The sequence below is a fragment of the Lathyrus oleraceus genome, chromosome 1 (genome assembly GCF_024323335.1).
Source record: "Lathyrus oleraceus cultivar Zhongwan6 chromosome 1, CAAS_Psat_ZW6_1.0, whole genome shotgun sequence".
Lineage (NCBI taxonomy): Eukaryota > Viridiplantae > Streptophyta > Magnoliopsida > Fabales > Fabaceae > Lathyrus > Lathyrus oleraceus.
The window spans coordinates 112,530,052-112,552,197 of NC_066579.1; the positions used below are offsets into that span (position 1 = coordinate 112,530,052).

The 22,146-nt window shown below is 32.6% G+C and overlaps 1 protein-coding gene across 1 annotated transcript; it reads right to left on the minus strand.

Annotated features, from left to right (window-relative positions):
• Positions 1-12,391: 12,391 nt before the first annotated feature.
• Positions 12,392-20,147, minus strand: LOC127120390 (histone acetyltransferase HAC12). The gene is made up of 16 exons (XM_051050807.1): positions 20,047-20,147; positions 19,315-19,456; positions 18,265-18,520; positions 16,790-18,156; positions 16,134-16,418; positions 15,769-16,050; positions 15,434-15,562; positions 15,159-15,359; positions 14,915-15,057; positions 14,469-14,772; positions 13,944-14,083; positions 13,764-13,821; positions 13,277-13,675; positions 13,123-13,191; positions 12,817-13,043; positions 12,392-12,654 (listed from the first exon to the last, which is right to left on the minus strand). Exons 2-16 carry the CDS (start codon positions 19,438-19,440, stop codon positions 12,606-12,608), a joined length of 4,035 nt encoding a protein of 1,344 aa, XP_050906764.1. The 5' UTR covers positions 19,441-19,456; positions 20,047-20,147; the 3' UTR covers positions 12,392-12,605.
• Positions 20,148-22,146: the final 1,999 nt, after the last annotated feature.

The following is a 22,146-nucleotide window of genomic DNA, read 5'->3' on the forward strand; positions in this document are numbered from 1 at the left end:
TTTAAAAAAGCGCTGTCTAAACCTTTAGCAGCGGAGGTTTAGACAGCGCTTTAAAGCGCTGTCTAAGGCTAAAAAAAGCGCTGTCTAAGGTCTTGTTTGTTGTAGTGTGTTAAAAGTATATTAAAAAGATTGAAATCAGTTACATTTGAAGATGAGTGATTATATGAAATGAATTTTAAAATGATGTGCTTTAATGAGAGTTTGTGGAAGGTATATGCAATTCATGGCATATGCATATTTTTCATGTGTGATGGGTTGCCTTAATGACGTGTTTGCATTTAATCATCATCATGGCATATGCATTTATGTGTGGTGCCTTAGTGACGGGTTATTTTTCTCATTGACATGGGATGAATTATGTGTGTTGCCTTAGTAGCGAGCTGATTATATCCCGATTATGTAGTTCTATATGTTTTTTGTAATTTGATATGAATGATAGAAGATTGACCCCTTACAACCAACATTTTAGGTACCAATGAATTTAAAGATGTAAAGTAAAAATGTGTGATGTTTCACGTGATTGTGGGGGACACTACTAGAAATACTCTATTTTCTTGCGGATTTAAGCTAAAAATCCGCTGGAAATATGTTTCTTGCGATTTTTCCTACTGTTACTGGTTCTAGCTAAAACAAATATTTTTGATAGGAAGATCCACAAGTATTAGTTAATTCCACATGTAACGGCAGGAATTCATAATCCGCAACTAATATTTTTTTTAAATTAAAAATAATTAATTAATTTATTACTAATGTGTGTGTCATCAAAGGTCTTAGAATCTCTTCACCTTCATGGTAAATTAAAAAATACCGCTGCCTTGCCGTTTTGTTACGAGTGTGTTGCCGGTTGTTGTTTGCTGTGAGTGTGCTCTTGGTCATCGTATTACTTACTATCACCTTCGCTTATTCCTTTTCGATAAGTTTCAAAGCAGTTTCGTTTAGAATTTGAAACAACTCCCAGTATTCCAATATTATATGTAAGCCAATGTCATTGATACAATGGAAAAATGTTGTAGTGTTTTTTCTTTTCTCTTCCTCTTCCTATGAAATGAATAATAGAGTTTTAAAATCAATAATTTAAAATTATTCAAGACTAGAACACACTATTCTAAAAAAAAAACACCGTTGAAAGAAAGACCAATAGAAAAAACTATTCAATTTCAAACTAAAATCAAGAAGATTAAAATTGATTTTTTCTGAGTTGAAAAGGGTAAAAGTACAAGCTAGGGTTTATGGACAAAAGTGATTTCCAATGAGAGGCGAAGAAAGTGAAAACACTAATCGAAAAGCGGAGTGTTAGGTTTAAAGGATTTTGTGTAACTTCGATTTTTCATTCAAGTTAATCAAAATAGGAAAACCAAATTATTATGTGAAAATGTTAAAAGAAAAATTCATAAATTTTATATAACTTCTGTTTCAGTAAAATACCAATTAAAATTATTGTCCTAGTGGTAGTTTTCTTACCCCAATTTGCATTAGAGGGTTGGTTTAATACCGACCAACTTAACTTTTCTCATATTTCATTTTTATACATCTTTATTAATTGTATTTCTCAAAATTTTCATATCTTTTTTATTCTATTAGTAAATAAAAGGTTATAATTTTAATTTCACAAAAACGAAAAATAAATATATTAAGCAAAAGTAATATTTTCTTTAAAAAAATTAAGATTAAAATTAAAATTGAAATTAAAAAATAACCCTGTTCACACTAAAACTGATTAGTAACACAATTCACAATGCAAATCTCAAGGTGCTGACGGACGTCACCAGTGTCGGGTAACCCGTCATGCTGCCTAAGCTTGTATTACAAGTCAGTTGTCACCTGAGTGACGTTTTGCAGTTTTGAGGTTGGTCACGGACGTCACTATTGTGACAGGTAACCCGTCACGAGTCTGCAATGGGCACAAATATTTATTTTGATGAATATAAAGTTGCAGATTTTGATTTTTCAACTTTTGTGGATGTTTGGATATTGTTATACTCTGTTTAAATGATGTTTTGGTATGACTTACGATTAAACATGACTTTTAGTCGAATTTATGACTCATTTGATTAATGATGGATATGTGCATACATGATGATGATGTTGTTTGTTAATTGTTGTGGATTGCGAGTATGGTATATGTTGTATCTCGAAAAATACGATCCTTCGCGAAGCGCATCACACGCTCACAGAAAATGTTCGAACAAACTCGCCACCGAACTTTATTTATTCCAAGGAAGAAATGAGAAGATATCGATAAAATGTTTGAAAAGAAACATGTTCGTCAGAACCATATTCGGGTTCAGGAGTCGATTACGCGAGGAAAAAATATTAGCACCCCTCACATCTTTTGTACTCAACAGGGACCTTTTAGTCAAATTTGCGATTGAATGTTAACTTACGTGTTTTCTTTGAATAAAAGATGTAAGAGGAAAAGGAAATGGGACGCAAAAAGGTTATTATTAATGTGTCTAACGAGATTGCGGGTCTTGCTCCTACGTATCCTTTGGTACAATGAGGAACTCAAAGTTTCGTAGTTTGGGGCTTCGTAGTTCGGGGTTAAAACTATGGTTGTTGGTTTGTTTTATTGAACCAGTGTTTAGATCGCTTTCTAAAGGTTAAACATTAGCTTGTTTGCTCGCGGCGAAGACTTAAGCGCTAGTTTGTACTCACATTAGAATGGACTAAACAATATTTTTCTGAAAAAGTTGTTGATCGCACGGGGGAGAGTAATTAGATTTGATTTGTTTGAGTATGTTTTAGACTTGAAAGACGAACATTCATGACTTGCAGGCAATTACTACTTAGGTCTAATATTTTGGGACTATGATTGGACCTTTCACCCATGTAGTCTTTTTCTTTCAATTTGTTTGTGAAAATGTTTGAATAGTTATAAGTATTTTGGATGAAAGACAACCACTTGAGCTTGCAAGTAATTACTACTCGGGTTTAGTGTTCGGGACTATGGCTGGACCTTTTATCCATGTAGTCATTTTCTTTTGATTTATTGTGAAATCGTGATGTGTTTGTATTTTTTAGAGAAATACGAAGTATTTATGGCTTGCAAGCAATTACTACTTGATCCTAATACATCGGGGCTATGACTGAACATTTCACTCAGGTAGCCTTTTTCTTTTGATTTATTACGAAAATGTCAAAGTATGGATTAATCGTTTTAAATTTGATTATGAAAGGAGCTTGAAGTTGGATCAAGCATTTGATTTTGCGTTTGAACGGATTATGAAAATGGTTTGAAGTTGATAATGAAAATGGTTTGGTTTGAAACGATGAGAACATAAGTTGATCAATTTTTAATTAACAAAATTAATTGATTAAAATTCGGCTAAATCGATTAATTAAACTAATTAAGATTAATGGTCAAAGTTATTTGATTAAATCTAATAATAGAGTTAATTAAGATTAATTAAGAAAATTAACAAATTTAAATAAACTTTAATTTATTAATTAATTTAATTAAAATGAAAATGGAATTAGCGACAAAATCGGGATGAAATGATTGAAGCAAGTTAACCACAATGTTCTAAAAGTCGGTTTGTACATAGCAACAACGTAGTTGAAATGTCGTACGTAAGGATCATAAAGCGGCGAAATCAAATCAATATATCAAAAGAAAATTCGACGACATAACGACATATAAATGTCGAATCCAAGGATTTAATCTGACTTTAAATGTAATGAAATTAAATCAGTAACATAATCATAGTTTTATTCACATCATTGTTACAACAGTCCTAACAACACGCACCAAATACTCGAAATACATGAAATGAAAATACAAAAAAAAATCCAACATGAACTTAATATTCAAACTAAACCATAACTTATGAATGAAGATAAGCGAGTAATAGATGTATGGCGTTGGCATCGTTGTTGTTGTTCACGACAAGGTTTATGTTAGTGTTTGCACGGTGTTAAGGATGGCAGTTCGATGTTGAACTAAGTTTGTTGGCGTGTTTGCAATAGGCTTTTCTTAAGGTAGCTTCGGTTTTGTTGAACGGTGATGAGGGTTTGGAATATGTGGTTGGCGGAGGAGATTAGAGGGTGAACGTTGTGTGGAGATCGCTTCGATGATGGATTGAGAAAAAGAATGATGATATTGTGGTGGTTTTCGTGGTTAACAAAGGGAGTATTAATGGTAGATTTGGATTTCGTTTCTCGCTAAAAAAATGAGGAAGACGGTGGGGTTTGGCTGGAATTGAGGGGGCAAGGATGTGAGTTTACAGGTGGGACGGAGAAGAAGAGGAAGTTCCTCAAACTTTTCCATTTGTTTCTTTTGTTTTCCAGGTTAGAGGGAGTATTTTTAGAAAAGGTTTTAAGAATCCTCCCTTTTTAGGGAGAAGAGATACGTCTTTTTGAGAGAGGCTAGTGGTCCTTTTTTGTTTTCAATTTTTGGTCCCCTCAATGTCCATTTGAGTGAGAGAGAGGATGTGAAGTGACGTCTCTATGGATTCCCCCAAAATGTCAATTAACCTTTTCCTCTAGGCACGTTTTTTTTCCACCAAATAGAGTGAGGAAGACACATGTGGCTTTTTAATTGGAGAGGAGGGGGATATTTTCATCAACGGCCAATAAGGGAGAGATGTGTGTCATTCCTCTAATGGGGAATTCTTTTCCATCTTTTTTTAGCTAATTCTTCTATTTTTTTATTGGTCAAGAGAGGTGTACAAGGATAACCATTGTGAGCCTTTGATCAATTTGGATTGGATGGCCATGATAGAAGCAAAGAAACACAAATTATTAGACAATTTAAAATACCTAGAATGTCCTTTCTAGAAGCTTTAATTGATAAAATCAAATTAAATCAATTCAATCAACTAAAAAATCACACCTTTTAAAATAAACACAATAAAATAAAATGAAGGCATGAAGAAATTTATTTAATTTTTCTGAATCTTTTGACAAAAGAATAAAATGAAGGCATGGAAAATAAAATGACTCAATATGAATAAAAACCGGGCGTAAAAGTGCCCAAAAAACTAAAATGAATGCATCAAATGATCAATACATAATAAACTTCTTGAAAACATACTAGTTTTGATCAAATTTTGAAGTAAAAGACTCCCCGGTTGAACATGCTTAAGCTGATCAAAATACAACCAAGAAAATAAAACGAGCACGGCAGGTTAAACTACGCGAACCATAGATTAAAAAGATGAAGTTTGCAAGCTCGATTTTTCAAATTTTTGCTCGTTAATTTTACATACATTTGAAAATTGATTCAACTGGTATGTGTGTGTGCGTGTATATATATATATATATATATATATATATATATATATATATATATATATATATATATATATATATATATATATATATATATATATATATATATATATATATATATATATATATATATATATATATATATATATATATATATATATACGGTGCTACTAAAATGTATCTAGACTTGAAGAAGTTGTTTTGGTAGCGAGGAATGAAGAATGAGAGTGTTGAGTTCGTGTATGCTTGTTTGACTTGCCAAAAGTCAAAGATTGGGCATCAAAAGTCGTTGAGTTTGATTCAGCCATTGTCTATCCCTGAGTAGAAGTGGGATAATATTTCGATGAACTTTGTGTCTAGTTTTCCACGAACAATGAAGAATTGTGATACCATTTGGGTTATTGTGGATAGGTTGACTAAGTCGACTCACTTCATTCTGATTCGACTTAACTATCCATTGGAGAGGTTGGCATAACTGTATATTGAGAAGATTGTCAGTTTGCATGGGATTCCATCAAGTATTGTATCTGACAGGGATCTGAGGTTTACGTCGAGATTCTAGGAGAGTTTGCAGAAAGATTTGGGTACGAAGCTACGTTTGAGTTCTACTTATCATCCGCAAATAGATGGTCATACAGAGAGGACTATCCAATCCTTAGAAGACTTGTTGAGATCATGTATGCTAGAGAAGGGGGTGTTTGGGATATCTTTTTACTGTTGATCGAGTTTACCTGCAACAATAGTTTCCATTCAAACATTGGAATGTCACCATTTCAGCTGTTGTATGTGAAGGAGAATTACGGTCCAAAACCAGCGGAAATTAAAATTTTCTCCTTTAGAGATCCTTACGAATGGTCATGATCAGTGATAGAATATTTACCTCTTGTGACGGTTGAAACCTTTGGTGCAGATCTGTTGTGACGATCAAAACCTTTGATGCAAATCCACGAAGCGATCACGAACGTTGAACGATGACAACGTCTCTACTCAGTCCACACGAACGGGTTCCTTCAATCTCAGTGCTAGCTGGTACGAATGAAGGCTTTGAGTGAGAGAGAGAGAGTGATAACGAAAAGAATGCAACCGCAAAATTTTTGCTTCTGCACAAGGGTTCTATTTATAGAACCACTTGTGTGGGCTTCAAGCTAAAAGCCCACTTAAGTGTATTTTGGCTCATATCTTATAATATGCCCAAAATCACTTAAGCTCATGGTACCTTACCATATTTCGTATTCTACTCAAGTACATCGTACCTTACGATGCTCTATAACTCACTTAAGGGCACCGTACCTTACGGTATTCCTTAGTTACTCTATCTCTCATCAATCCGTCCTTTGTGTGTGACCCTGTAGGTTTTCGTGAAGTTGGCAATTATATTAAATCACACATTTAACATAATAAACAGTGAGCGGTATCTAGCAACACATCACTGCTACCCAAGACACGAAAATGTCATGTGATCTGACAATTCCTTCTGTGATAATACTTATGTGTGTAATTACCCTTTTGCCCTTATGTCTATATTGAACACAAGACATAGACCGTGTCATCCTTGTCCAGTTCAATATTGGCCCATAGACATTTATCCTGTTATGCAGGATGGGCAAATTCCATCTAGGTCACTCATGTCCCTCAGCATGCTTCGTGGAGTACCCATCAACTGTCTTTATGGTTATCCAGTTACGGACAACGTTGGATCAGCAATAAAGCACTCGACTCTACATCTAGGATCCATAGTGGTTTCAGGTCGAAGAGTGGAATACACTATTATCACCATGAGAATAGCTTATGACACTTTGCATAACTTTCTATATAGTATTCTCATAGCGGGTCAATCCGGTATAAATATTACTCCTAATATTCATACCTATGTTTAAGACTTGATAACTCTTTATCCATGATCCATGAGATGTGATCATCAGTCTACAAACATAATAGTCTTAATGCTTTAATGTTATCCCACTTCACACTAAAGCTCGACTACAGATACTTTAGGAATAGTGTCCTTATGTTTAATGTGTTCTCATGATTAAGTCACACTTAATACATTAAACGGACTATCTATTCCAGGGACTTTATTAATCAACCATAATAAAGAGAATGCCTTTTATTATTCGATACAAGTACCAAAATGTATTGGCCTCTAGGGCTTACACCAACAGTATGGTATAAGGTGTATGACACTTTTGTGTTGGTATGAGCCGAGAGAGGGTAATGTGGTTGGATCGGAGATTGTCCAACAGACCACAGAGAAGATCAAGGTGATCCAAGAGAATATGAGAGCTTCGCAGAGTCTCCAAAAGAGTTATCATGATAAGTGATGGAAAGCACTTGTGTTCCAAGAGGGGGATCACGTGTTTCTAAGAGTTACTCTGATAACTAGTGTTGGTCGAGAATTAAAGTATTGAAAGCTCACTTTGTGTTTCATCGGCTCGTATCAGATTTTGCAGAGGATAGGAGAAGTGGCATATCAAATTGCTTTACCGCTGCCGCTTGCTAATCTTCATGATGTGTTTCATGTGTCTCAATTAAGGAGATACATTCTGGATTCGTCTCATGTTATCCAAGTGGATGATGTATAGGTGAAGATAACTTGACTGTTGAGGCATCACCCATAAGGATAAAGGGTCGGGAAGTGAAAAAGTTTCGTGATAAGGAGATTACCTTGGTGAAGGTAGCTCGGGGAGGACCAACTAGTGAAAAATTGACTTAGGAGATCGAAATCCGGATGAGAGAGTCATATCTGAATCTGTTTACTTAAGGTAATTTTTTACGGTGAAAATTCTTTAAGAGCTGTAACACCCTAATTTTTTATTTATTAAAATTATTTCATTTATTATGATTTTTGTGTATTTATTTAATTATTGAATAATATTAATTAAACAAACAAGGGTGGTAGGAGTGTGTGACCTTGAGGTAGGAGTGTGAAGAGTAATTCGAGGCTAGTAGAGTCTGATTAGTTATTAGAGTTTATTTTAATAATTAAAATAATAGTATTTTATTATATTTATTTAATTTTATAGAAAATAGAAGGTTTAGGGGCTAAAATGTGATTTTGAGGAGTAGAATGGAGGAAGGAGTAAGAGGAATAAGAGGTTGGGGCAGATTTAGAATTATGATAAGATTTACCCTAATGATATAATTAGAGCATAACCTAGTTTTAAGGAATTTTATCATGCGTAAAATCAGAATTTGGGAATAGAGAAGAGGCTCGAAAAGGTGCGAGAGAAAAGCGTTGAACTTGGAGGAATTTAGGGAATCAAAATCAGAATTGTTCACTGCTGTTAGGATAACCATGTAAGGGGGAAAACTATCTCAATAATGGGTATATGCATAAGGGATAGAATTGAGGAGTCCTTAACCTCCAATAGGGCTTTGTGATTTTAATGAAATCCTGATATCGATGATTGATTGCTAATGTGACAAGGATTTTGTGATGAAATTAGTGTACCATGATATGTGACAATTTCCTGTTTGTATGTGTTATCATATAATCACCATTGTTGTTATTTTGAAGTTTTGGGAATAACATGATTTTATGAAAACCATGAACTAAATGTGTTAATCGATGAAGTTAGGTGTTTTTGATGAACATATAATATGTGGGTAATATTTTTGGATCGACTTTGGATATTTGGATTGAGAATACATATTTCTTCCTTGAACTCCATGAAGAAGATGAGATTCTGCAAATCTAAGGGCGATGACGGACATCACCACCGTGACGAGTAACCTGTCATGCTACCTAGGCTTGTCTTTCAAGTCAGTCATCACCTGAGTGGCGTTCTATAGTTTTGAGGTTGGTGACGACAGTCACTATTGATACGGGTAATCCATCATGAGTCTGCAGTGGACACAGATACTTGTTTTGATGAATATCAAGTTGTAGACTTCAATTTTTCAACTTGTATGGATGTTTTGGGTACTGTTATACTTTGTTAGTTACTGTTTAAATGATTTTTTGGTATGACTTACGATTAAATATGAATTTTAGTCGAATCTATGATTCATTTGATGAATGATGGATATGTGCTTACACGATGATGATATTGTGTTAATTGTTATGATGGTATGTTGATATTTGAGCACGAATTATGTTGCTGAATTGTGTGTATGTGGTTGTAGGATGATAGTTCGGGAGGAGAACTATTATCATTGGATCGATGCATGTTTTGTTTATTTTCAGGAGAGGACTTTAAACGTTATGTTGTTGTTGCATTGACGTGTTGTGACATGCATTCATCATGTCGTTGTTGTTGATGAAAGAGGCGAGTTGTAATCCGAGCAGGGTAGATTGGTGACTTGTCCCGAATCTGAGCAGGGTGAATTCGGGGTTCGAGTTGTGTGAACTCGATTCATGAGTGAACCAATTGATGATAATATGGTACCACACACATATGAGTCTAGTTGAAGTTGTGAGTCTCATTGCACTATTTAAATAATGAATATGTGATTGCTTTATGTATGTTAATAGATTGGGTGTGATAATGGTGTTGTGTGATTGTTGTTGAATGTGTAAATGTTTGAATTCTATCTTGCAGTTTATACCGTTAATTTGTTGATGTGAATTTTCACCCTCTTTGCTATGACGTTGTCCATCATGGACAACTTGCAGATATTCAAGAGTAGAGTTGCTGATGTAAGTGTTGGAGTTATTTTCACTAGTTATCGCATTTATTTTTAGTCGCTATGCTCTAACTTTGTAACACTAGGGGCGAACGATATTTTTTTTATGATGTTTGATGCCGACTTACTTGTAATGTTAAAGTTTAAAAACTACTATGTTGAGTTGTTTTGAAATTTTTGAGAGTTAGATATTAAAATCTCTTTTGAATTGTTTTGTGAAAGTTAAGTCTTTATAAGACCCGAATTAAAGTTATATGTTTCATTATCCCCATTAATGTGATTTTGTTGCGATGATATCGTAAGTGAAGGTGAGCATGTGATGACACGTGTTGTATGTTGTTTATTTTTCCGTTACGAGTTTTCAAAATGTCTATGTTGAGTTGAAGTGTTGTCAAAGTGACACCTTAAATTATTGAGTAATCATTTATATATAAGTTTTGGGGTTTAGGGTGTTACATTGGACGTCTTCATATTTAGAATCTGTTTTCAATTTTCTATACACTCAGCAAAATAGTTAGAGTACAGAATTATTCTCTACACTTTGTTATCATAAAAACTCAAGGATAGTTGTAGAACCAGAATTTTTTCAACAAGGAGTACTTCTAAATATTGGGACTGTTCATCGCTCAAAAAATCGGTGGGATCTAGGGTGATGTCCAGACACGAAGACTTGGAGAAGATCGGTGAAGCTGGAAGATTCAAGAAGCGAGAATCGAGTAAAGGCTTCATAGAGAGTTCATCATAAATGTTGTATATAAGTCAAGATCCATATATGAGATTTATTTTCTCAACATTATTGTGGATTAGTAATTGTATGAACTCCTGTAACTTTTGTCAAAACATAGTGGAAGAACAACTTTAAATGGGAAACCATTGGAAAGTGGAGTAGGCTCATGCGAGAACGATATAGCCGAACCACTATACATCTGGTGTACTCTCTCTCATTTTATTTTTCATAGGTTATTGCATGTTTTGATAATCATTTCTTAGTGTAGTTTATCGTTAATTCCCATTGATAGAGATTTATTACATCAATCTAGGTTTTGTTAGAAATAAAACCTATTTGTGTTTTAGTGTTGATTAAATTTTGTAAATTTTTTGTAAAAAATACATCTAGTGTAATTTACAAATTGTCATTTCGTCAAAGCTTATAACTTTTTGGATATAACCTGTAACCAATCTGAGATCATTTTCAATTGTGTAATTGTATATGTGATTAATTTTCAATTCAAACATAAAGTCTCTATTTTTCTCTATAAGACTTCCACATCAAAAACTCTTATTTTTCATTTTTTTCTCTTTCATTTTATAACAAATATTTTATAAAAAAATAAATACAGACTAACCTTAGTTTTATACTTGTTTCCAGTTTCCTACTCACTCTAACCAATAAGCATAAAATTTTTAAACAAAATTGAGATCTTGATATCAAAGTCCTTGTGCATATCTTTCTTTTCATTATTTTTTTATTCATTACTTTGCTTTCTGTGTTACAAAAAGGTTTAGAAACACTTGTTATATGAAACTCTAATGCAACATGTGCCAAAATTAGAGTATTATCAAATACTTTTTTTTGGGTAAATTAAAGAAGTTCTGTTATCAAATACATTTGCGATATAATGTTTAAGTAGTTATTCATTATTAGCCTCAATACTATTTACTTTTATATTAGTTCTATTTTATTTTCTAAAATTAATCTTTACACAAGGCATAGTCACTTCATGACTACTATTATATTTTTAAGTACAAAACATATACCAATATTTCTCTTTTAAAAAATGCATAGATTCTATTGGAAGTTAACATACTAGCATAAAAGAAACTAAACTAATAAAAAATTTATAAAACCTTATAAATTGTACATTAATTAAAATAATAATAAAATTAATTTAACTATTATCTATTTAATCGTAATAGCTTAATTAAAAATAATAATAAAATTAATTTTTTTATTATATTTTAAAATAAAATTCAACAATAGATTTTTTGTATAAAATTATATATATACCAAATAACATATGATAGTGTATTGTTAGCATATTCTACTATATAATATTTTATTTTTAGAAAATTGAAGAACTTAAATTTATATAAAACATGTTCACATCAATACTTAGACATTGTGGGAAAAAAAGAAGCAGCCAAACTGGTAACACATGACCTTCTATTCAAAACAAAAGAAACTCAGTCACTGCAACAGATACCGTTTATGAGCTAAGATTTGCACAAACATTATATACCATATTAAACTTGTAGTATTTTTATTAAAAAATATGTCACAACCATTTCAACAGGTCCAAATGACATATAAACCCTGCATTGCTCAAACCAAATGACAGTGCATTTAACATTCTACATAGTTGTGCAAATTCAAGTTTGTGGTTCACTTTTTCAATCTCAATTTCATATGCTTTTGCAGCACCCAACTTTTCTACACCACATTTATTCATTTTTCACTTCATATATTAGACATAGACACATCAATTCAAAATTTGGTTTCTCAACTCTAACTAAATATTAAAGTTAAAGTGAAGCAAAAGCTGAAAACACAGACATCCCAACTAGGTTAGAAATATAATAAAAACTTTTGGGGGGACTAGACCGATACCCAATGTAACAATGTAGACCAAAATAGTTGGCCAACTGAAACTTTGACGTAGGAGTTCTTGTTATTGTTTGTGAATTATATATTTACAAAAAAGTCATCGATCAATGACTGCTTTGTCGCTATCAACCGTTGCACCTCTATGTCAAGATTTCGAACGCATTCCTCTATATTCTAAACGCTTCTTTAGCACGCTGCAAAGTCAACATAAATACAAAAGGTTATGAATCATTTTTAGCCAAAAGAGATGACACTGCTGAAAGAAATAAGTATATTTATGCATACATAAGGCAAAGAATAATTTAGAAAGTAGAATGTCTAAATTCTCTTGGCGTAGAATTTTAATAGTAACACACCTGCAATGTTGTATTCTACATTCCGAGTCTTTGCAATCCATGGAGTGAGAAATTAGTATAGTCCATAGCTTTTTACAATGCTCGCATCCCCCCTTAATATGAGTTGTGCAACTTTTGGCATGATTGAACAACTTCTTGAATTGACAACATGATGTATCAGAGCAAGGTTTAGCACTAGCTGCCTGACATTGAAATACATGCTTCAACTTCATCTCCAGTTTCAGCATCTGTGTGTAAGTCGGAAAGTATCACCAATCTAGAACAATCAAGTAATGAAAAAAAAATCTTAGAAAATTAATTTTATACCTTTTTCCCATGTGACTCATGATTCCGAAATTGAGATACATTCTTCAAAAAATTCTCCAGTTTCAGCATCTGTGTGTGTAAATCAGAAAGTATGATCAACAATCTAGAACAAACGAGTAATAAAAACAATAAATCCAAAGAATTTAGTTCATACCATTTTCTCATTAGACTCTTGATTATCAGATTGTGATGTTGAATTATTTTCAGCCAACTTGTGTTCATTTTGAGTCAACTTGTGTTCATGGCAGTCAACACCTCTGTCCTTATAGCATGCAAAGCAAATGATACAATCCGGACAAACCTCACATTTCCACCACTTTTGGAACACGTTGTGTGCGCAACAAATACTACAACGTTTTCCAAAATTCATAGGACTAGGATTGCTTAGATGGTAAAGGATCATCATTGAGGAATACTTGGCACGCCGGAGTGTGTCAAACTGAAACTGATACTTTTGGCAGAAGCTCAAAAAGATGTTCCTATCTTCAAACAATCCATTCTTAAGGATGGTATCATTATGCTTAGTGCTGGAGGGGATATCATCAACAACGGCCTAAAAACGACACATAAATCAAAATTTTGCATGAATTTACTAATGATGTAAAATCATATTGAAGCTTTAGGTTTAGTTAGATTGTTACCTGACAAAGTGGATGCACTTCACCGTTCTTTAAGGTGTGTTCATTTGAAGTATGGCATCTGTAATATATTGATATGAAAGTCAAAAGACAAAACCCTTTTTATTGTTTTCAATGCAAAACCAATGCATTCATTTTAAAAGAAGGGGGAAACAATTGAAATATGTATTTAAGTTATCATACCTTTCACACTCTTGAAATTTCTTGCATTCAGTGCAAAACCACCGCTTCCCAGACATTATCACTTCACAGCAATGCATGCATGAATATTGTAAGTGAGCTACAATGAAATTTTCCTTCGTAGGCAATATATCTTGACCCAACTAATGAAAATTGGGTGGAAAAAAAAGGAAGAAAGATTAGATAAAATGACACATTATATAAACAACTTAAACTGAACTATATAATAAGAACATTGCAACTTTTCATTCAATCTAGTATAAAAGGATATGAGATTAATTTGATGTAAAGATAGTGTAAAAGATTTTAGACTATTAACCAATAAAACTCCATCATTTATATGACTTTTAACCTAGGTATAATCAAAGTCAAATATCTTTAGTAATTCAACCATTGTGATTGATTAATAGAGTAAGATGTTTAAACACACTAAATTAAATCTAGAGAATATAATTATATACTTTATCTAAATGTAAAACACCAAAAAATGAAATTAAAGGATGAAAGTAAAAGAGAAGGGAAACATACTTTTTGCATCACCAGAATGTCTTTAGCAGCGTCTTTCGAAGGATTGAGATGTCCCATGGTCTTCAAAGCTCTAGTTGACACTTGTTTCTTCAACATTTTTTCATAATCTCCTCGGCTCTCTTTTTCAATGGTCCTCGCTTTTTCCATAGCAGAACCACACCAAAAGTCTCCATTGAAGTATGGCAAACGAGAAAGCGTCACTTTGGAGCCCCCTTTTTCAGTAGGAACAAAGAAATGATCATATATGTTGGTTAAACCAACAACAATTTTTTCTTCAGTAGCCTTTTTTAGCATTGAATGATACCTGCATAAACAAACAATATAAATATTCTATGGTAACATGGCAGTGCTAGTTTTCGAAAACAAAGATGATAAAAAAGGAAAATAGTACTCTCAAATTCTCATAAAAATTCAACATATACTCATAAGAAGAAACAAAGACTGACCAAGAGCGTAGCTTATCCTTGTTTGGAGTCTTTTGGTCTTTGGGATGACAATATAGTATATAATCATTCCTTTTTGAAGGAGGACATGCCCATATGTAGCAAGTTGAGAAACCCCTTTTCTTACAAAAATCAAGGTATCCAATCTGATGATAGAGAAAAAAAAACACATAGAAAAACTGGAAGGATTTAGTACTCAATATTATATGTTTTATTGGCCTAGAAGTAAAGTTTAAAAGAAATATACCAATATCTCATGGTAAACGAAGGTACGAAGTGCTTCTCCTTCCACAATCACTCTTTCAGGCCTAAAATATTTGACAGAATCAAGATATGAAATGTACACACAACGCCGATTCGGATTGCCACATTCAGAGCCAAACTCCTGGACGTACAGTCCAAAAATGCATATATCTACTCCATCAATCTTCTGAAACAAAAGTATAACCTGAAACCAATGAAACTTTTATTAAACATCTTGGACGTATATTTATTTCTTCATTGATATATTACTGAACTTACTCTTGATCTATAAGAGAATTCATCTGGGTAATTCTTTTCTGGGATGATGTCAAGAAACTGTTTCTTCACTTTAAATTGTTCGTCGATAGATAACACTTCTCTAATAGAAATACTTTCTGCTGCCAAAACCTACAGTTTTGCAGTAATTCATGTCAAATGAGAAAATATTCTATAGTTTTTAAATCAATTTACATTTGCTTTAAAAAGATCAATAAGATAATAACATGGAAGAAAACTATTATAGTACTATTTTCAATTTACATGCTTGCATAAGAATAAGAAAATGTTACGATATTTCAAATTTATGTGCATACATGCTGATTTCTCTGTATTACCTTATCAAGATTCTCACTTCCTTCCACTTTTTCCCCATCTACTCTCATTTCCATGAGACGCTTAAAAAGTCTTTTCTCTAAGTGGTCACTAAGCATGGTTCTTGGTAAGTCCTTAGCACCATAAACAGTAGCCATTTGTAAGTGAACATGCACTCCATTTTCAATTTCTTTTAAGCGGCATACAGCACATATATACTCAGCACTGCAGTCCAAATCTTTTTTGCTGTTGTAGAGTGCACATACTTGATGCTGCCATCTTTTGCATTTATTGCATTCAACCCACTAGAAAAAACAATGATCATCAAAAGTTAGTGTATGGTTCCAATATAAAGATGAATTATTTAGTAATGGTTATTACAACATACCGGTTCTTCAAGTACTTCATCATTTGTCTTTTTTTCAAGATTTGCCTTAGAAACAGATGTTCCGTTGAATGCGATACACCCGCCTTTAGATGCATTATAACAGAAGGAGCAAAAGCAACGCTCTGCATCAAATTCCTCATCTTTTCTACAGAAATATGTTTTTCTTCTCCCGATGGGGAGGCCACAGCATATACAAAAAATTGGTACCGGTGCAAAGTAAAGATTTTCCCTTTCACATAATTGGCATGTGTTTGCATCAATTCCTGTTCCATCTTCAGTTGTAATCTGTGTTAAAAGAATTGTTAGCTTTTATATGGCTAAGACAAATTTATAAGTAAATAGAATTATGCATACAAGTAAGTTGCAAAAATAGAAATTTAAATTTAAATAAATATCTTAGACTACAAAAAAATTAATAAAAATTGAAGAAATTGACAAATGTAAATAGAATTTGTCAGCTGAGCATGCGGTCATATGCAGACATTCAAAGTTTTATGATAGCATGCATATATAACACCCAAAGTAAAACAATTATCATTCATGAACTTTAACCAAATAGCTTAACCTTTTGGAATACTCAGTTCGTGACAGAATATGTAACAATAATACCTAAACATACCAGGATAACTCAAAACACTAGAAGATGTTGTACTAACCTGAAGAGGTTCCTTTCTCAGACTATTAATATGTTGTGTTATTTGATCATGTGTGAAAATATCAATCAAGGAAACAACATCAACGGTTGTATTTGAGGATTTTAATTGCTTCTCTTGATCAACTTTTGGCTCATTGACATTCCTTTTAACAACTTTCTCCTCTTGGTTGAATCCAATTATGTCATGTTTGTCCTCTACATCAATAGGAATAGGAACCTTGCTTATGAGAGCACACATAATGGAATTCGATCCAATGTCAATTTCCATTGATTTGTTTCTGTCTATCTCATTAACTATAGTATTTGAGGACTTGGTTTGTGTCTCTTGATCAGTTGTTGGCTCATCAACTTTCTTTTTGGTGTTTGTCCAGAACTCAGTTGTGTCTTGAATATCTTCTCCATCAATTGGAAAAACATCCACGGTGAGAGTAGGAAGGCTGGAGTTCAATGTAAAGCCACTGTCCAATTCAGCTATGCCCTGCATAAGCTCTTTACCAGTAGCAAAAGGATCCATGTTGAGAGTACGCTTTCTAGATTTCAAACTAGCGACAAATTCCTCTAAGTTGATTTCCATCACATCATTGCTTTCAAGGCTTGGCTCCTCTAAGATTTGTTTAAGCGTACCATCTGCCTCATTGTTGTTTATCCCTCTGATTCCCGTAGAATGAAACACCGGATTAGTAAGTTCTTCCCCGTTGCTCTCAAAATTGATAGAAGAGAGGGGGGGAAATTGTGACAGTTGCTGCACTTCCAAAGGTGTTTGAGAGGAATAAGGCTGAATCAACTGGTTATTCAAAGATACTGGTATGGGTTCGGTGAGAGTAGGAAGGCTGGAGTTCAACGTAAAGCCCTGCATAACCTCTCTACCAGTAGCAAAAGGATCCATGTCGAGAGTACGGTTTCTAGATTTCAAACTAGTGACAAATTCCTCTACGTTGATTTCCATCACATCATTGCTTTCAAGGCTTGGCTCCTCTAAGATTTGTTTAAGCATATCATCTGCCTCATTGTTGTTTATCCCTCTAATTCCCGAAGAATGAAACATCGGATTAGTAAGTTCTTCCCCATTGCTCTCAAAATTGATAGAAGAGAGGGGGGGAAATTGTGACAGTTGCTGCACTTCCAAAGGTGTTTGAGAGGAATAAGGCTGAATCAACTGGTTATTCCATTGATTGTTATTCGAAGATACACCAGACAAGACATCATTAACATCATGTCTTACAGTAGAATTCATCTGAAAATCCAGCATTTGTGGTTGACATGTCCATGTATCTTGCGATTCTAAACAAGACTTCCAGCCAGGAAAATGATTGGAAAATCCATAAATCATTTTTTTTCTTTTGGTAGGTTGTAGTATGTCAGTATCACCTATAAAGGGAACCACAATGTCAATAACATAGCTGCAAAAGACAAAATCAATATTTATTAAAAAAGGATTGAAACTTGGGAAGAAATCACAATCTAATTTGAACATACAATTATTTATGGGTTGATGAGGAAAATAGTTGCTAATGGATCTGGTGTTAGCATCCATATATCTTCCACCATCATAAACAGGTAAGTTACTAAGCACATCCATATTAGCAACTGGGGGGATTGACGAACGGTCATCAGGGAAACAAGGCAGGTCATGAACAGTAGAAGGGCCAGATTGTCCCCCTTTTGGCATGCTATAATTAGCAGTGACATGAGCTTGAGCTGCAGGTAATGTCTCCAGGTTCATATATTCCTCCTGCCAAATATGTAAAAAATAAAATTTAAAAAAAAATAGTGTTTGGTTAATAGTATACCGGTACAACTTGCATTTTATACTCTTTTCTTTAATTAACTAAATATATTAAAAACACTCGCAACCGAGCAGTGTCATAATTAGAAATATTCCAGTAAGAGCCAACAGGTGATAATTACAACACCTAACTAACTTAACTAATTGACTAACTAGTCATAATTAATAATAGAATTAGTTAACTAACTTATCCAAGTAGGAGCTAATAGCACTGGTTTTTGAGGGGATAACTCTAGTCTCAGAATTAGAAATGTTCTTTGATGGAGTTATATATTTCTCAAGTTTCCAAGGGATTTGTGCATTCTTTTTGTTTATTAATAACAGTAAACATTATTTCTATCAGATATATTTAAGTAAATTGCAGAAAAGTAATTAGGCAAAAGAAAGAATGAATAACTGATGACCTAGTAAACTGCATTCTTTTTGTTTATTAAAAAAGAAAGGTTGAATCTAATTGCCTTTTTACGTGCGTAATGTGTTAGATCGAACTGCCTATCATGCTGAGCACAACTCAAGAAAAATTAGTTCCTTTTGATGTCATATATCTTAAAATTGAGAAGTGAATTTTGATCTTAACATCGCTTTGATGCTCATCAACTAAACTATTTCTAGATAGCTCTCGTATGTTATACATAACTTGCAGAGACAAAACAGAAACAAACAATGCAATATCCACAGAAGTAGCAGAGTACACAGTTAAGGGTACCTCAACAAAAGTACTTTAATTTCAAAAAACATACTTTGCGGAGAATTGGTTCCTCAGAAGATAGAAATTGCATATTGTCCGAGAAAACCGATGAATGATTTCTTGATGTGCCATAAGCCTTTCTTTCGTCTGCCACGGGAATCCAACTGTTGTTTTCCATTTTTCTCTTCACTAAGCTACATGAAATTAAAATAAAAAAATAAAAAAATTAGTTACAGAAAGTTCAATTAGTGCTCATGATATAAGATTATAATAAATTTAATAAAAAATGAGAGAAAAATAAGATTAAAATAAAAAATTAAACAAGTCCATATATAAACAGCAATTGTAAAAGGATTATTTTCCTATTTTCATTTTTTTCACCAACCTAAATGTATTTTCATTGATTAAGTTAGAACACTATATCTTTTTATTATGCATTTTAATACATTATAATCAATTTTCCAACTAACACAGTAACATTAGCCACTGAAATCGGTGAAATATTAGAAACGCGCGTTTGAAAATTTTCACACCAAACAAACACGTTTTAAAAAAACCTACTCAAGAACAAAAAGAGCTTTGTCGATCGATTTAGGTTCAGGAGAATTAAAATCATCAATCAAGACAGAAAATACTTGAGTTTTCGTCAATAATTAAATTAATCATATGAATTATCAACCTTAGTGAACGATTAGCTCTTGATTGTAATGAAAGAAATTAGGGTTAGGGTTTTGAATTTGGGAATAAAAAATAAAGACGAAATAGAGAGTGAAAAAGAACGTACAAAGTGAAAACGTTGTCGTTTCTGAAAAGCTTCGTTTAAAATTGAAGGAATCAAGAAAAGAAACAATTGACTTTTCTTAATTTTTCTTCTTCGGTTCTTCAACTTACTGCAGTAACAATGATTAGATTACTTCTTATTTTTACTTATACTAGTAACTAAATTGGGTCCCACCCATAAAATTTGAGGTTTTTGAAAATTTAGATATATTAATATAAAATAGAATTAAAATAAAGTATTATATATAGTTAAATTCAATAAAATATTAAATTAAAGTAATATTTTGGTTCAATATAAGAAATTAATAAAATAATATTTTTCTCTTTAACCGCAACTAAATAGGATCTTTGTTTTGACTATTTCTTCTTTGTTGTCTCTAACCTAGTAACAAAGGTAGGATGGTAAATTTCATCTAAATTCTCATGAAATAAAATTAAAATCATAAATTTCATTAAAATAAATAAAAATTTGAAAACGCAAGTTTGACACTTTATAGGACGGAATATATAAACGTGTTTAAAAGGCCGCTTGAAAAGTGAGTTTTAACTTTATTTTTGACTTGTTATGAATTTGTTTATAATTATGCACAATCATATTTAATAAATGTAATTTCATTCAATCATTCAAAACAAAATAACTTCATCGATTCGAATTAAAATTATCAATCAAGATAGAAATTATGAAATTATATTAATTTAATTAAACTTCTAAAATTAGGGTTTTAGAATTGTAATCTTAAAATAGGATTAGGGCTTTAGCTTTGGAAATAATAATGGTAATAGAAAATGACAAAATAGAGAGAGCAAGGGAACATACAAGTGAAAATATTGTTTGATGACTTTCTTTCTGACTTTCTTTTTGACTTTTTTCTGACTTTCTTCTTTTTAAGAACCTTTCTTCAAAGAGAGCTAAAAACTTGTGGAGATAAAAACAACAACTGTTTTTTTTTTCTTAAATAAAAGGTGAGAATTAAGTTAGCCCTTAAAAACAATGGTAAATTGTCCATCATACCCCCCCTTAAAAACAATCTTAATTGTCCATCATACCCAAATAAATAAGATTTCGTCATTCGTGTTTCTTTTTAAATTTTTTTTATTATTATGTTATAAAATAATTAATTTGATTTTTTAATTTATCGTTAGCTTTAATATTTTAATCTTTATCTATTTTATTCATTTAATTAGAAATTAAAACATAATTTTTCGTGTTTCAATTTTTTTATTTGTCCTAAAATAAGAAATTATTTATATCTACTTACAAGACACTTAAGACATTTTGGATATTCTCATTCATTTTTCTCTCCTTCTTTTTTTCTTCCTCTTTATCTTTCTCTTAATTTTATTCTCTCTCTTAGATTATATTTTGGTCTTTTAATGATGAGTGGGAGTGAGATTAAGAGAGAGATAGAGAGTTAAAAAAAGGGAGAAAAGAAAAATGGAGAGGATCCAAGTTCCACTCAAGATATTGTTGCAAAAATCAATTTATCCAGAGGAGTGAGTCTTCTGTTGATGGGTTGTTTGACATCATTGGAAAAGGATTGAAGATGAATCTAGAATGATGATAAGTATTACAGAAATTGAAAATTGGATCCTTCGATGTCATTGGATTATTTTTCCTCTTTTGACAATTATAACTTTCTTGTCGTCACTCTTTTTCCAACAAAATCCCATAATCAAAATCACCTTTTAACCTTACTTCACATTCAATGGTGTCTCTTCTTGGTGCAACAACAATCGATACAGCTTCAATCGAACCGTCCAGATCAACCTGAAGATTGACCGTAATTCACGCCTCATCACGCGCATTCAATTGTCAACTAAGGAATGTGTCATTTCTATGGTATTCAAATATATTTTTTTCATTCAAATATCACTTCTCATTTCCACCTTATAGGAAATTTAGAACCATTGCAACAAGCTCAGCATCTTGACTTTCCAACCCACTATAGTTCTAAAATAAAACATTGGCCCTTATGTGGGAACCAACTTTTGATTCATAAGATTTTTCATAATCAAATCTCTCCTAATTTAAGTGAATCTCCTTTATCAGAAATTCGAATCTCGTCTACTCGAAGTGCAAATCTCCATTTTCCGATCACTTTGC

What these genes read in the sequence shown, in the direction of transcription:
- LOC127120390 (XM_051050807.1), bottom strand. Translation starts at nt 19,440, where the DNA reads ATGGAAAACAACAGTTGGATTCCCGTGGCAGACGAAAGAAAGGCTTAT. An exon ending in TCATCAACCCATAAATAATT is followed by an intron (nt 18,157 to 18,264) that starts GTATGTTCAAAT and finishes TTCCCTTTATAG; the next exon opens with GTGATACTGACATACTACAA. An exon ending in AAATTTCAAGAGTGTGAAAG is followed by an intron (nt 13,822 to 13,943) that starts GTATGATAACTT and finishes AATATATTACAG; the next exon opens with ATGCCATACTTCAAATGAAC.